General features: G+C 38.3%; 1 protein-coding gene across 3 annotated transcripts in view; it reads right to left on the bottom strand.

The window, feature by feature from the left end:
• Positions 1-112: 112 nt before the first annotated feature.
• Positions 113-14,056, bottom strand: part of NCKAP5 (NCK associated protein 5) — a 487,324-nt gene continuing 473,380 nt past the window's right edge. For all 3 annotated transcript variants that reach the window (XM_021296516.2, XM_021296523.2, XM_065069581.1), the window contains one exon: positions 113-1,711. In XM_021296516.2, the coding sequence (XP_021152191.2) occupies positions 1,442-1,711 (270 nt within the window). In that variant the 3' untranslated portion in view covers positions 113-1,441. The remainder of the gene's footprint in view (positions 1,712-14,056) is intronic.

Genomic DNA, 14,056 nt, shown 5'->3' with positions numbered 1-14,056 from the left:
GCGCCGTTCTCAGGTGTGGTCTGCACGTGGTCACGTGTGCGGCTGCGCCGACCCCCACCCCGAGCTCGGGGCGCACACCGACCCCTCCCAAATAGCCCTCTTGAAGCACATGTGTGCAGGAGAACTTTTATTTACCAAACATGTTTCAATGGAAATTTCTTAAAAGTCGAAAAAAAACCCCGATTTACGGCAGAAATGACTCAAAATATAACAAATTGCACAAAATATTAACACTGATCGTACAATATTTCAAAGATTAACGGGCATGTGCTAAAGAAACTGTAGAGTCTAGAAATATCCCAAATATATCTAGTTTACAGATCGCTGTACAAAAAGCAGTTATAAATACTTCACATCTAGAAAAAATACACAGAACCTTTGAAATAGACTTTCCCTTACATATAAACAACCTTTGTAGAAAAAACAAAAACACCCCATACACACCACCCCCCTGTTCCTAGATATGTTTGAACTGGTTAGCACCAACATCTTTAAGCGAATCACAAACAGGAGTTTAGGGTTTAAAAATTATTTTAGCATTTACAATGTAACGAAGACCAAAACGGGGACTACAAAAGATAATACAATACGGTACATTCAGAAACTGATAGGAAATGAGTACAGAGGGGGTGGAAATAAAGAAATTACACTGCAGCCAGAAGTAAAGGGTGGTTTGTGTTCTCACTCATACGAGACTCCCGGTTGTGTCAGCAGTGAATTATTTGACCCCGATCTTTCAAACAGTTACGCACATGATTTATGAAGTCAATACCAGCAGTATCAGGCCTTTTAATTGATTCCTTTTCTTGTCATGTCAAAAGTCAAAACTCTTTCAAAATAAGACACCTGTTGTGAAGTTTTAATAACTGAAATGCACATTTCCCTATAACACCTGTATGGAATTGCACTAGAATTAAAAAATAAAATCTGTTTTGTAAAAGGGAGTCTGAGAAAGTTTATTACAGACAATTTGGCAGGCTCAGGTTTATGGTAACGCAGTGTTTCTACATACAGCTTTAAGACTAGAACAATTATAAATCTTTTTAAAAAATCTACCAACTTTTTTTGTCAACATTAACATTACTTTCTTTAAGTTAGTCATCTGCCATTACAGGAGCATAGCACCAATTTAATAATTATTGCTGTCATTTATCCCTACAAATATATTTTCCCAAGATATTTACATCTGTACAAATATTCACAAAAGTGCAAAATTAAGACTTTTCTTTCTGTGTCACCGCTCGCCGTGTTCAGTGTTGGGTCTCACGCGGGACGATGACCGCGTCTTGCCTTTCCTATTGCTGTGCGGTGAACAGTCCGAACGCCCCGCTGTGTATACGGCCGTTCGGAGGGAGAGTTTTCACCAATCCTTCTCCCCCCTCACTGCCCGCTCACCTTCAGCTCCGTTCCGTGCTGCAGTCACAGCCCACTGGGAGAGTCCTCACGCGTCGTTCGAGCCTTGGCTGGCGCAAGAGGAGAAGCTGTCGTATAGAGAATCACTCAGGGATTCTAAATTGTCCACATCGTGCCTACCCGAGCTATTCAAGGAAGCTTCCTTTGCTTCCTTTTGTCCTTCAACCTCGTTCAGACAGTTCTTCTCTTTTTCTAATAAAAGTACGTTATTGCTGTTAAATTTATTGAGAGACTCCAGGGAAATTTGAGATAATCTATTCTGGGAATCGTCTTTTGTTTCTTCAGTTTGCTTCGATTTCTGTAATAAGCAAGGGAAATATTAGAAACATATTTCTTACAAAAAGTTATCCTACTGTACACCACTAATTTCCGTCTTTCCAAAGTTCACAGGGTTAACAGAACTAGATTGTTAGATGCTTATATCTCTGTTACAATTAAATAGAACTTTAATGTTCATTTTAGGATCAATCATAATTTTAATGATTCTGCTGAGACAAATAGGACCCCATTTACAAAACTGTTAAGTGCAATTAACGTCTTAAGTAGCAGATCCTAGGTATGCATGTGTTAAGCATCTCCAGCATCTTCATGGTAATTTGTATCTTCTCCTTCAAGAATACTTTGGGGGGTATGTTTAAATGGGTATTTGTTTTAGTAGAGTTTGGAGCCTACTAAAAACAAGGGTGCACAGACATGTTCAGAGGAGAAAAATAGCATTTTCGATAAATTACAGACGCAAACAAAGCTTGCTAGAGAATAACCTCACGTTTTGCATGTGTAAGCCTATTGATTTCCAGAGACCCAAACCCTCTCTAATAGACAAGAAAGCAACAAGACAGGAAATTATACTGAACTTGGCCAATCCCCACCGACCAGAATCAATCGGATATTGGCCAGGCCTACTCGCAGAAGTGGTGTAATTCTCCTGAAACACTGGACGATGTATTAGCACATTATATTAAAAACGCACTGTAGGATTATACAGGAGTAATTTTATCCCTTTGTTAGCTACCTGTGTTTTCAATCAGAGATCCAACCAAGGAAAAGTTAGTGAACTGCACAGGGAGCAGTTCAATAAAAATGACCTGCTGTTCATATACAGGGTGTTTCAAAATCTGTATAACTAACTCCTCTTACAGATAATGTTATCGCAGAAACAGGAGATAACATTCAACGTCTTATACAACTCTTGTGGAGGTACGATGCAAGAGTGCTAAGAGATGCTGTCAGAGTGCAACCCATTCCTCATTTTTGGTGTTACCATCAAACAGTGAAGACTGAACCAGTAAATTAACATAAATCCATGATGAATACTTTGGTTTAGATAGAAGATGAAAAGGTATTTTAAGCACAGTGAAAACAAAGCATGGCCAGATGTGGATGATGTGGGTCACTACATACACAGTTGTAAAGGGTCATTAGAATTTTTTCAAAAAATTCAGGTTTCAAGTACGTCAAATGTTGCGCACACTGTGCTGCTTATCCTTGGAAATCTTGGGCAAGAGGAACACAAATTGTTACACAGTTTGCTTCTTTACGATAAAAATCAAAAAGCCAGTCCAATGACTGCTTAATTTGTGATCTCGTCACATTTCATAAGCCAACAATGTCTGGATTAGGTGAGCTTTTATCAAATGTTTCAAACAAACTTAAAGCAGCAGGAGATGCTAAAGTCTAAGTAAATGAAAATTTTCTGTTTGGTTCATTAATTAATCTTCAGAGTAAAAAATTTCAGGAGATGTCATGCTAGATTCTGATTTTAGATGACAGTTAAAACTATGGTCTCCAATATTTGTAGTTACAATGTTTTCTGCAATAGAGGAATATAACTCTTGGTAATGGGAACAAACATAAATTTAGGGCCCTTCAATACACATTCTCCACAATTTCAGCTTAAAATGTTCTTCCCTTTGCCCTCATTTAAAATATTATACAACAGTACTGAATCAGTTGTTTCACTTCTCTGTAGGCCAGATGAGAAAATTCTCAGACTTGGCATCAATAAAGTACATATTAGCACTTTTTGCTCTTCAGAGTGCTAAATCTAAAATACATTTTATATAGCAGACTAAATGATTTTTCTTTGTGTGTATTCTCCCACTTCACACCTTTATAAATTGAATGTTGCTGCTTAGCATAGACTTGGGGCTGCAAGAAGTCAATACTGGTGTTAGTAAGGTCTATGATAAAACTTTTATTGATTCAAAGGAGCCAATTTCAAGTGGGGTAGGAGGAGCAGAGACACCCAGAGTGTTTGCTGCACAGAGCAGTCCAGATGAAGTATCAAAATAGGAGCAGGTTTAAACCACAGGACAGACTGAAGTTAATTCAGTGGTATGTTCTCCATCTATGCAGGATCAGTAATTTTTTATCCCCTGCAAACACAACCTTGACTGCAACCCTACTTTAATCACACCCTGGTTTGTTATTTAATATAAGGCTAACATTTTATAAAATATATTTGAGAAACTTTAGGGAACAAAAGTATTCTCCACAAATTTTAAGTAAAACCATTGAATCAAATGAAATTGAAGCAAACTGGAGCCCATCAGTGAAACCCACTGGCAAAAGATACACAGAGTAGTGAACAGTACATCTATGATACATCAAAGATTAAAGGAAAAACTAATTCCAAAAGTTGCAGCAAAATTTATTACTAAAATACACAACTCAGAAATAAGCTATTGATATTTTTTTTGACACGCAGCTGTCCTTTTAGATGTCTTAATGCCCTGTTACATTCTTTTGTAAAAAAAAAAGAAATTAAAAAAAAAATCTTTTAGTTTCTTTAACACATTACTGCAATAGTATGCAAGTACGCAAAGGTAATTCTCCTGTCATGTGAAAAGCAATACTTTGTGTTTTTTGTCATTTGAAGTGGGTGTGATCTGTTTGGCTACAATACAGTGTTTCAGGCCACCTACTGCTCATTTTATAATTGGGTAAGAATGTGACATCTTGATAGGACTTTTGGTAGGGATTTAATATTCTAGAACTGTACTCAGATATCAGATGTACAGTATGTACAATATGATCTTATCTCATTATTTTATTAGTACAGCTGCACCTACATAATCTGTTAAATTGTATATAGAATAAAAATGTAGTTAGAAAGTTAAAATATGATATTCAGGTCCTTAACACATTGGAGAAAACTCACATTCCAAGCTCCATAAGCAAAGATGAGAAAACTTTAAGCAGAGATAATATTCATATAAGAACCTGCCTAATCAATGAATCATTTTCTCCCAGAATAACAAAATCATGTACATTCCTAGCGTCGAAAAGTCCCTGCTAATTTCTTTAAACTTGATGTGTCAGAACAAATGTTACCCCAAGTTCTTTAAGAATTTTTTTCTCTAGTTACTATAGATACAATTTTGAAAAAAATACCAAAGAGTATTTATTTAGATTCATCCTTAATTAAGTGTCTTATTTTTCATGGTAGTCACAACAGCTGCTAGATGAATCAAAAGGCAAAATGAAAGCAACTATAATTAGAATTTGCCTGACAAATTGTGTATGTGGTTAAGTAGTGTCTTTGGTGTCTTTCATGTAGATAACTTCAGCATAGTCCCAGATATAACAATGAACAAGAGTGAGCCCAAAGATGTTAGCATTGTGCATTTTAAAATAATTAGTTCATTAATGCATTTAAGAGCCACACTAATGTGAACCAGTAGCTTTTGCTGCAGACAGGAACATTTGGCAGCAGATCAGATGCATTTTGTATTCACGAGAACTGGGTGAGATTTGGTAATAGCACAGAGAGCACCCAACCTCTAGGTCACAGGCTCCAATCATATCTTCCTATATTAATAGTGACTCTCTGCATAATGAACAAGTGGTTTTATCACCACAGGGAAATAAAGGACTTGGTGATTTTGTTCAGTGTGGCCAGAAGCGCTAAGATGGGACCAACAGTACGTGCTTGCTCTCAGACAGGATCTTTCTCAGAAGAAACACGTAAAGCCATTGCAACCTGAAGGTGTTGACTTTGCCGCTGACTATTCTGCATCTGTTCTACGAATAAATAAGGTGTCTGCTGCATCCAGTGTGGTCACTATATGTTTCCTTAAATTTTAAATGAAGGGATAAACTTAAAAATATGTAGTCACACATTTCTGTCTAAGAAAAAAAAAGAGGGGGGGCTCTGTGTAGAAAAGGACTGTGATTTTCACAGTGTTTCTGTAAAAGTGCTGGCCCATCACCCTAAAGCAGATCAATGTACAGCTTGTTTTACTTATATTAACTATATTTTTGTATAGAAAATCCATACAATTTTAGCCTTAGGGTAGGGGGAGCATTTGTTGTTCTAGTCGGTGTAAGTGGAGAGCTTCCCATCACTGGAGTTTCTTAGCTAGTCAGCGTGGGGTGCTTCGTACCACCTGAGAGCAGTGACTCTACCTGACATAATAGAGACGTTCATCACGAGTCACATCACTTTGAAATACACTCATGAGTCATGAATCAGAATAATGTTTCCTTGTTGGCAACATCCTAAAGGGAATAACTAAAACCCATTAGTGATATAATAAAATCTGGCATGTCACTTCAAGCACAGCAAATTAGGAAAACAAAAGTAGCCTGCAGTTACACTGATACATTATAAATAGGTGTTATTTCTACATTAATACATCAAATTAGATTTTTTTTTAACTTTAAAAATGAAAGGTTACATGTGGGTAGAATGCATTTTCAGTGCTGTGTGATCATGGACTAGTCACAGCTGTAGCTGTTCTGAACAGCACAAAGACATTGCTGATCTGATAGGAAGGAGCAGGGAAGGATGGGCAGGTTCAGGGGTGCAGAGGACCCCACCGCTGGCACGCACAAGGGCTGCAACAGCAAGTCCATCTCTTCTAGATGGTAACATGCAGAAGCTCTGATTGCCTGGTGGTCGGGCTATGCTTATAAGGCATGTCAGTACCCAGAATTAGCAATGAACCATTCTGCAGGAAAAATGCATTTTCCAGCTAAGTTTAGTTAACCAGCACTTCGAAGTGCTCAGAATCAGTTACACACAGTAATAAAATGAACTTTATTTTTGTCTCCCATGCACCGGTCAATTTAGTTTTCAGATTAACACAAAAGCAAGAAGGGCATTGCTTCAAGTGAAGTATAAGAGCAAAACAGTATTGGGTAAAAACAACTAAATTGCTATGAGAATTAAACATAGATCAACAAAATCAATATTTAATTGTATAATTCAAGGTCTTTCATTTCAGATCTGATCTCTAATAAGAGATACAAAATATGTTCACTTTTTATTTTTTTACTTATTATTTAAAACTTTATTGTGAAGGAAAACCATTTTCTTGATTTTTACCCTTTAAAAAATTGTTGCATACTTTGCCTGCATACGTTCAAGACAAACTTGATCTCACAATGCCTCTGTTCCTTATTTTAAATCCAGAGTTTTATCAATTTAGATATCCTCTAGTCCTATAATTACTTTGTATTTATGAAACAATGGGTCTAAATGGGATATGCAGCTGCAGCATGACATAGGTTGCTTATATATATGACCTGTGGAGCAGAGCATTTTTAATATGTTCGCAGCTTCTTGTAAAATAGGTGTATTGAGATCTGGAGCAGTATTCTGATCATGGTGTAATCAGAAGTAACGTCCCACTGAACTCCATGGTGTTACAGGACCAGTCTGCAGCAGAAAGGTGTAACGTAAAAGGGGTTGGTTTTGAGCTCCCAGGCAGTATCTCTCTCAGGCAGCCAGGGCCTAATGTAACAGCAGCCTCCCTGCAGAAGGTGAACAATCTCCAGATTTCATTAAACATCGGATGGACAGGCAACACTCTGCAGTGAAGATAGTTGTACAGTCACATCCATGAAACTACAAAGGTGGAAGCTGTAACTGCATGACCTCTGCGGTATTACAGCTGAGCTAAAATGCTATGTTTGAACTTTCTCTTTAAAGCATAACCTTAAATAATAAGTTAAGCCTTGCTCTCTCTTGTATATTGTCAGAAGCTTTAATCTATTTTCTAGTCTGACAGTAAAATAATTTTTGAAATAATGAATCACTTTTTTCTACTTGAGCAGAAATCCCATGATTATTTTGCTGTAGCAGACAATGGCATTCTCAAAGGCACACCATCAGGTTTTCAACATAAATAGTAAGTCCCAGTTTATTTTCTTGGGAAAAAGTGCATTGATATAAAGTGTTTTAAAGTTCATTAGTCTGTTCAGCAGTTTATAGGAAAGCCATATATATATATATAGGTACATATCATCCGCTTATGGCGTTATGGGTAATATAACAGTGACAAAAGAACCAAAGCCTGCCTTCTCTATTTAAAAGTATAACAATGTACAAATATATTTAAGTTTTAGTATCACAAGGACAACATTTCTGATGATCCTGAATTGTAAGTAAATTACCTTAGAGGAAATAAAGCTCATTAGCACAAACTGTGTACGATTCATAACTGCAGATCTGGACAAAACAGCTATCACTTTAATGAACAGGTTACTGAGGAGCTGAGACTTAATGTCTATAGCTTGAATTCTTGTGTGGTTTCGGAGATAAAAGATAGTGAACTGAGCTTTATGCTTTCAAAAACATAATTTTCATAATGATGAGCTGACTAGGTACATTCAGCATTCTAATGCCAAGAATATCATCCTCATCATTTACAAAGTATATTATTATTTTGTTGATATGATAGGACTGTTTGACCTGATTAGGTATATACCAACCCTCATTGAACTTTTGCAGAATTTAATAAACCAGGATTTTCAGGTCCTGGTTTCCAGGTCAGGTAAATCTAGCTTTTTACCTTCTGCTCTGTCATGAATGGAATGCCATAAATATAGTTGTTTTCTCATAGCACTTCAGAATAGCCACTGGATGCATCGACTATGATTGGACAAAGTTTATTTAAAACAGAATATGAATTCTAATTCTAAGTGGCAATACCTTGGAAAATGGTCACAATGCAGGTGCTCAGTCAAGTGTGTTGAGGGGAGTTACTAAAAAGAAAAGCAATTAAGCACTGGTACATTCTCCAACAGGTAAACAGGCCTCACTCTGTTCACATGGGCGGAATTCACACAGAGGGAATCTACCCACTAAAAGCAACACTTACTGCAATCAGACACTCATCAAAAGGCATTAGGGAAGAAATATCCTTGGTGAGAAAGGCAGTTGATACTCAGTTACTAGAACCTGATAGACTGAAAATGAACCAGACTTGCATAGGATACACTTTTCAGAGATCCTTTCAGCTTTACTTGTAGAGGGAGTTAAATGACAAAATTGTTCTGATTTTCTAGAGATGGGAAAAAAATTACAGTGCAAAAAAAATCATATTGAAAGATAAGATTGCTGACAAAGTTACTGAACTTGACGTAACCATTCGAAGTTAAATTCTACTCCTCAACAGAATTACGTTGAGGGTTATGTTGCCAGTGATAACTTCCTGAATGGTGCTGTAACTGTGCAGTTTGAAGTAACTTCACTGTTTCAGTCTTCATCAGACTATTTCACCAGAGTGTTTAGGTATACAGAGGTTTGTCCTAGTGATTGAAAGTAGTTGTTCCTACGTTGATGAAAGTCAGAGCGATTGTTTCAATAAATAAGGGGCTTTATAAAAAAAGACTTATAATTTTATCGTAGATTAGAGGTTTGGATGATTTTTTTTTTTAAATTCAGATCCTTAATGAGAACTGAATCATGAAGAGGAAAAAAAAGTATAGTTCAAGAAAGATTTTTAAAATCTAATACAAAATGCAGTTCTTAAAGAGACAGACTCTATCACACATTAGACTGTAGAAAAAATTCTTCTCAAACTCGGTAAATGCAGGATCATATTCACACAACGTATAATCTCACTGCCATTTTCAGTAGTTGGGGTCATTTTTGTGTATGGCTGAACTGTTCTCAGACTACTATTCCTAAGTATTAGCTGTGTTCTTACCTGTCTTCATCTTACACCTTTGGCTTTTTTGAACAAGACTATTTATTTTAGTAATGACAAAGACACTTATCCTCTCACTCTCTAGTGCTGTCTGAGTTCCTGGCCTGAAATGTCTGTATGTCAATCTCCCAGTATACTGATAGAAAATGGAATTGCACTTCAAGACTGTACTACAAATGGAAATTGGTAGTGGGTCATGATTTTCCACACTAGTAATCCTCCCTTTTGAGTACTGGACTAGATTCACCTTAAGTTAGCCTGTGACTATCCAAGATACATCGGCTGACCTAAGGGCAAAAAGACAAAGCAGCAGATAGAGAAGGAGCAATGTTATGTGGCAGCATCAAGAGCCAATCAGCAGTATGAAGAAACCATGCAGAAATAATTCTCCCAGCTATGAAAATTGTCTTGTTGTATGCACTAAGAGGGCTGTGCTGTCTGCAGGGGCATTCAAAGAGTAGGAATCTCTGCTGGAAGACCTGCAGAGGAAAGAAAGGGAATGTCCCTTCTAACAAGTTTTAAAGATGATCCAAAGAGGTCAGTTAAACAAAGGAGTGAACTCCACAGCAAACAGTTTTCTCTGTTTTAGTCCCCAACGAGGACAGTCAGGAAGAGACAAACAACCTTTCCAGACCCAACAGTCCACGTCTGTGTGACTGCACGTTTAGCTGCTGTGGAAGGAGCCTCCATGTTTGCATAGGTGGTGCACACACATCTGAACGATACCTCTTCCAAGCTCTCACCAAACGGAAATACAGAGGTGAGAATTTTCACATTTGGAAGCAAGATCTTTATTCTTAAAAAATTCTGCATTAGCAAGCTTAAACCCCACCCCAACAAAATAGGTTTCTTTGGGAGCCTGAAGTTGTCATTCTCCTTCCCACTCCAGATTTTAATCAACTCTTTACATATCAGATTTTTTTACCTCTTATGAATCTAACTCAAACCCATTGCCCTGTCTTTTCCCCTCTGTGACACCTGGCCTCCGGAAGGCACGGATGAAACCCCCCAGGTGTGCTGTACTCTATGAGGACGTGGGTGCCCCTTCTCGCAGTGGGGGTGAGGGGAAGTAGGTGGGCAAGGGTGTCATGTTGTGCGCTGGTAAGCGCTCCTGCAGGCAGCAGAGGAAGAGGCTGTGGCCCCAGCTGCCTTCCCACTAAACCTGTTGCAACCTGAAATACACGTGTACGGTTGTCTGACCCTGTGCAATGAGACTACGAAAGTTCCTTTGTAATCAGAGAAAACTGGGACAGGATAGATGCAAATCATGATGCTGTTTACATGACTGTGCTCACCACCTCTTCAGCTGCCGTTATAATCTGCACAATTTTCAGTACTGATTCCAGCAAAGCATGAATTGCAGAATGGAAACCTATGTTTATGTTCATCTGCCATCAAATCCTACATAACAGTACGGTTATTTACATGTACCTTCTAAACTTTTGCAAACAATTTATCTTTGCTGTAGAGCAGAATATTCTGAGGGACAGAGGTACAATATGCACAAAAATCTGAGCAAGAGTTTCGGATATAGGCTGCAGAACAAAATTAAAGTAGAAGGATAAATCCTCTCTTGCAATTTTTAGTTCATTTCAGTACACCAAGTTGCATCAATAAAGAGCCCATAGTATAAGTCAGCTAGAAAATAAATGCTATGAAGGATGTTCCATTTTATGTCGTTTGAATTTGATTAGTGATTAGTCTTGGCGGTTAAACCACATGGGAACAGTAATCAAGGTTTCCCTGCTGCGGTTCTGTAACAACTGGAAAACACTGTTGGCTCATGTCCTATACCATGATGGGATATTAACCTAAAATCTAATTAATCTATGAATAAATTATGGTTCTAGAAACATACTACATTATAATCAATTTTAAGTGAGTTCCTAACAGAAGATAAGATGAAGAAAAAGCTGTAAAATTACCAGAGGTTGATAAATTCTGTTTACTATGACTGATGATTTTTATGGAGGATAATTTTACAATCCATCAAACTTTTGTCAGTTCAAGAATCATGCTGCCAAACGTATGCAGTAAATTAATTTTTAAATTTACATATTTATTAAAAATCTTATTGAAAACAGCAGGAAGTAAGCCTTGTTTGAATAATAAAATAACTTGTTATTCTACTGGAAAGAAAACAAAAAAAACAACCAACTTTCTATTAAGATGATTTTATAGTAAGGCAATAATTATAAACAGCTACATGAATTAGTTAACCAAACAATGTATTAAATAGCCAACCCCAAATTAATCAAGAATTAAAAAAAAAACTGTTGGAAGATAATCAAGTAAAAAAAATGTAATTTAAAAGCTGAGAAATTCATGGCTGAGTTTCAGATGTGCTTGAGGATGTGTTTGTTGTCTCAGGCCCACTGGCAGGAGCCGCAGCATTCCCTGTGAAAGTGTGGGGAGCTGCAGGTGCCTGTCTGCACAGCTGACCCACGCACGGTGCTGAAGAGAAAAGGAGGCTCAGCAATCCTCTTGTGCACATGGCACCAGGAACATGCCCAGTGCCATGTGCTGCTGGCTCCAGAAATCACGCTGTCACCCAAGCCTACGCCTGTTCTCACCGAAGTCCACTGCACCCTGGGCACCTCCCGCTAAAAGCTGGACAAGAACCACAGAAACACCTGCTGAACATGGGAATAAACAGAGACAACAAAGGAGCAAGGACCACGGCATGTGGTAGGATGAGGCTTAACTCGTGAAGAGAGCAGGAACTACTTCCCCACCATTTATACAAGGAGGGATGAAGAAGAGTGCCAAAATGGTGGAACTGGGAAGGATCGGGATATGATTTGAGGCAAGTAAGGCACCTCAGAGACCAGCTGAGCAGAGTTCTTGTCTGTGTCTACTTGCAAGGTGTCATTTCAATGTTACCCATCACTTCTGTCACAGAGCTTTTCTGCTTCACCTTTGACATGTTACTCCACTGATGTGATTCCTGTGCTGTTCATATCCCACAAACGTGCCCCTGGAATCAAAAGACCACCAGAGACAGGTCTCATGTCCTCATTGTTTCCTTCCCTGGTCTCACCTCCACAGTTACTGCAGTTTTCTTTGCCCACTACTACTGCTGGGGCCAGCCACTCACACTCTTGAAATGCCTGCTTTGCGTATGCAAAATACATAAGCCGTCCTGTTGGCATCCATCAGAAACAAGACTTGCGTAACAATGAGGATTGTGCTTCCTTGCTCAGCCCTCTCACTTGTCTCATGAGAGACCAGAATCAAGGAACAAGCCTTCTCATTTGATTTATAGATTATGGAGTACCTGGTATATGTTCAAACACGGCAGTATGCCCCTGGTACCTGAGAGAATCCATGTCATTTGGGGCATCTGCCACAATTACTATGAGAAAGCACTACGCCTGTGCTTGGGGTGACAACATCAAGAACAGAAACAGGCTAAAATCAGAGTTAATAATTTATCCACTGGACTAAAATACATCTTGATGGAAAAAATATAGATCGTAACTAATCTCATGTTTACCAGACAACTCAAGGATACAGTCCTGGGCTGAAAATCAGTAACTGTGTGAATTAATCCAAAAGGAAATGAGAAAAACAGGGCTACCTGCAAGGAATAGGCAATTAATGTAATAAATGCAGATTGTAGATGATATTCGTTTGCCCAGCTCTAAAGGACAATTAAAAAGAAACATTGTGAATTAACAGAGTAATACTGGGCACCAAGATGACCACTGCTGGAGGTGCAGGTGGAAGTTCCTACAGCCAGGATATTTACGAAGTGTGCCTCCTCACAAAATTAAAGCAGTGATACATGTTTTTATTAATACACACAGAATTTGGTTGTGATCTGAGGGGAACTTCAGTTAATTTATGGGCTTAAGATTTGTTTGCTTCATCTTTTAGATACAAGTACATCTGTTTGTGGTCATGAGAACCTCTATCCTACTTTGTGGTTCAGCCAGGCATGCAAAATCTGTCTCACTCGGATCTGGCAGGAGGCATTAGCGGTTGCAAACCCTCTGTGAGGGGTACAGCCCCAAACCAGAAAGGAGTCAAAGGACAAGTGTGCTGGACAGACCTCTGCCTTCTGCCTTTGCCTTCCCTGGATACCAGCAGGGTTCAGGTTAAGCAGCTAACAGGATTGAAAAGCCTGGTAAACATTTGTGCTGAGCCCAGCTGGGCTATGAAAGTCCCCTCTTAGAATGCGAGGTGTTATTTTGACAAGGCTTTGGAGGCTTTTTGGAGAAAATAAGCACAGTGAAAATACATATTGGGAAACCCCAGTTCTGTGGGGTGTGTTTGGCTGTGAGAAAACCTTTGTTGGGAATGATCAAAGAAGGAATTTGGTGTGAGGAACCAGGACAGGCTCCTGTTCCCACAGTGGGCTTCCTGCAGTGATAGAATAATGTATTTTTTGTATTGATTTTGCTACAATTTGTGTATAAATAAAGAAATATATATATATGAAGTGAGAGCCAGCCACATGAATGGATTTTCTCGACAAATGCTTTAGAAGATTTGTTGACCTTAGCAATCAAGAAATGTTGCTGCAGTATTAATGCTGCAAACTGCTGTGACACACTGGTAATAGAGAACATGTTTCTATGCCCAAAATACAGATTATAATATTGTTAATATAATAGGCCACTAGGAGGACTAAAATACAACTGGAATTCAAGCAGACACAATGTAGAACTAATATGCACTCATTTTTTTGAATGACCAAAGAT

Source organism: Columba livia, chromosome 7, assembly GCF_036013475.1.
Source record: "Columba livia isolate bColLiv1 breed racing homer chromosome 7, bColLiv1.pat.W.v2, whole genome shotgun sequence".
In the NCBI taxonomy this organism is placed as follows: Eukaryota; Metazoa; Chordata; class Aves; order Columbiformes; family Columbidae; genus Columba; species Columba livia.
The sequence above is the reverse complement of the archived record's forward strand: the minus strand, read 5'-3'. Positions and strand labels throughout refer to the sequence as shown.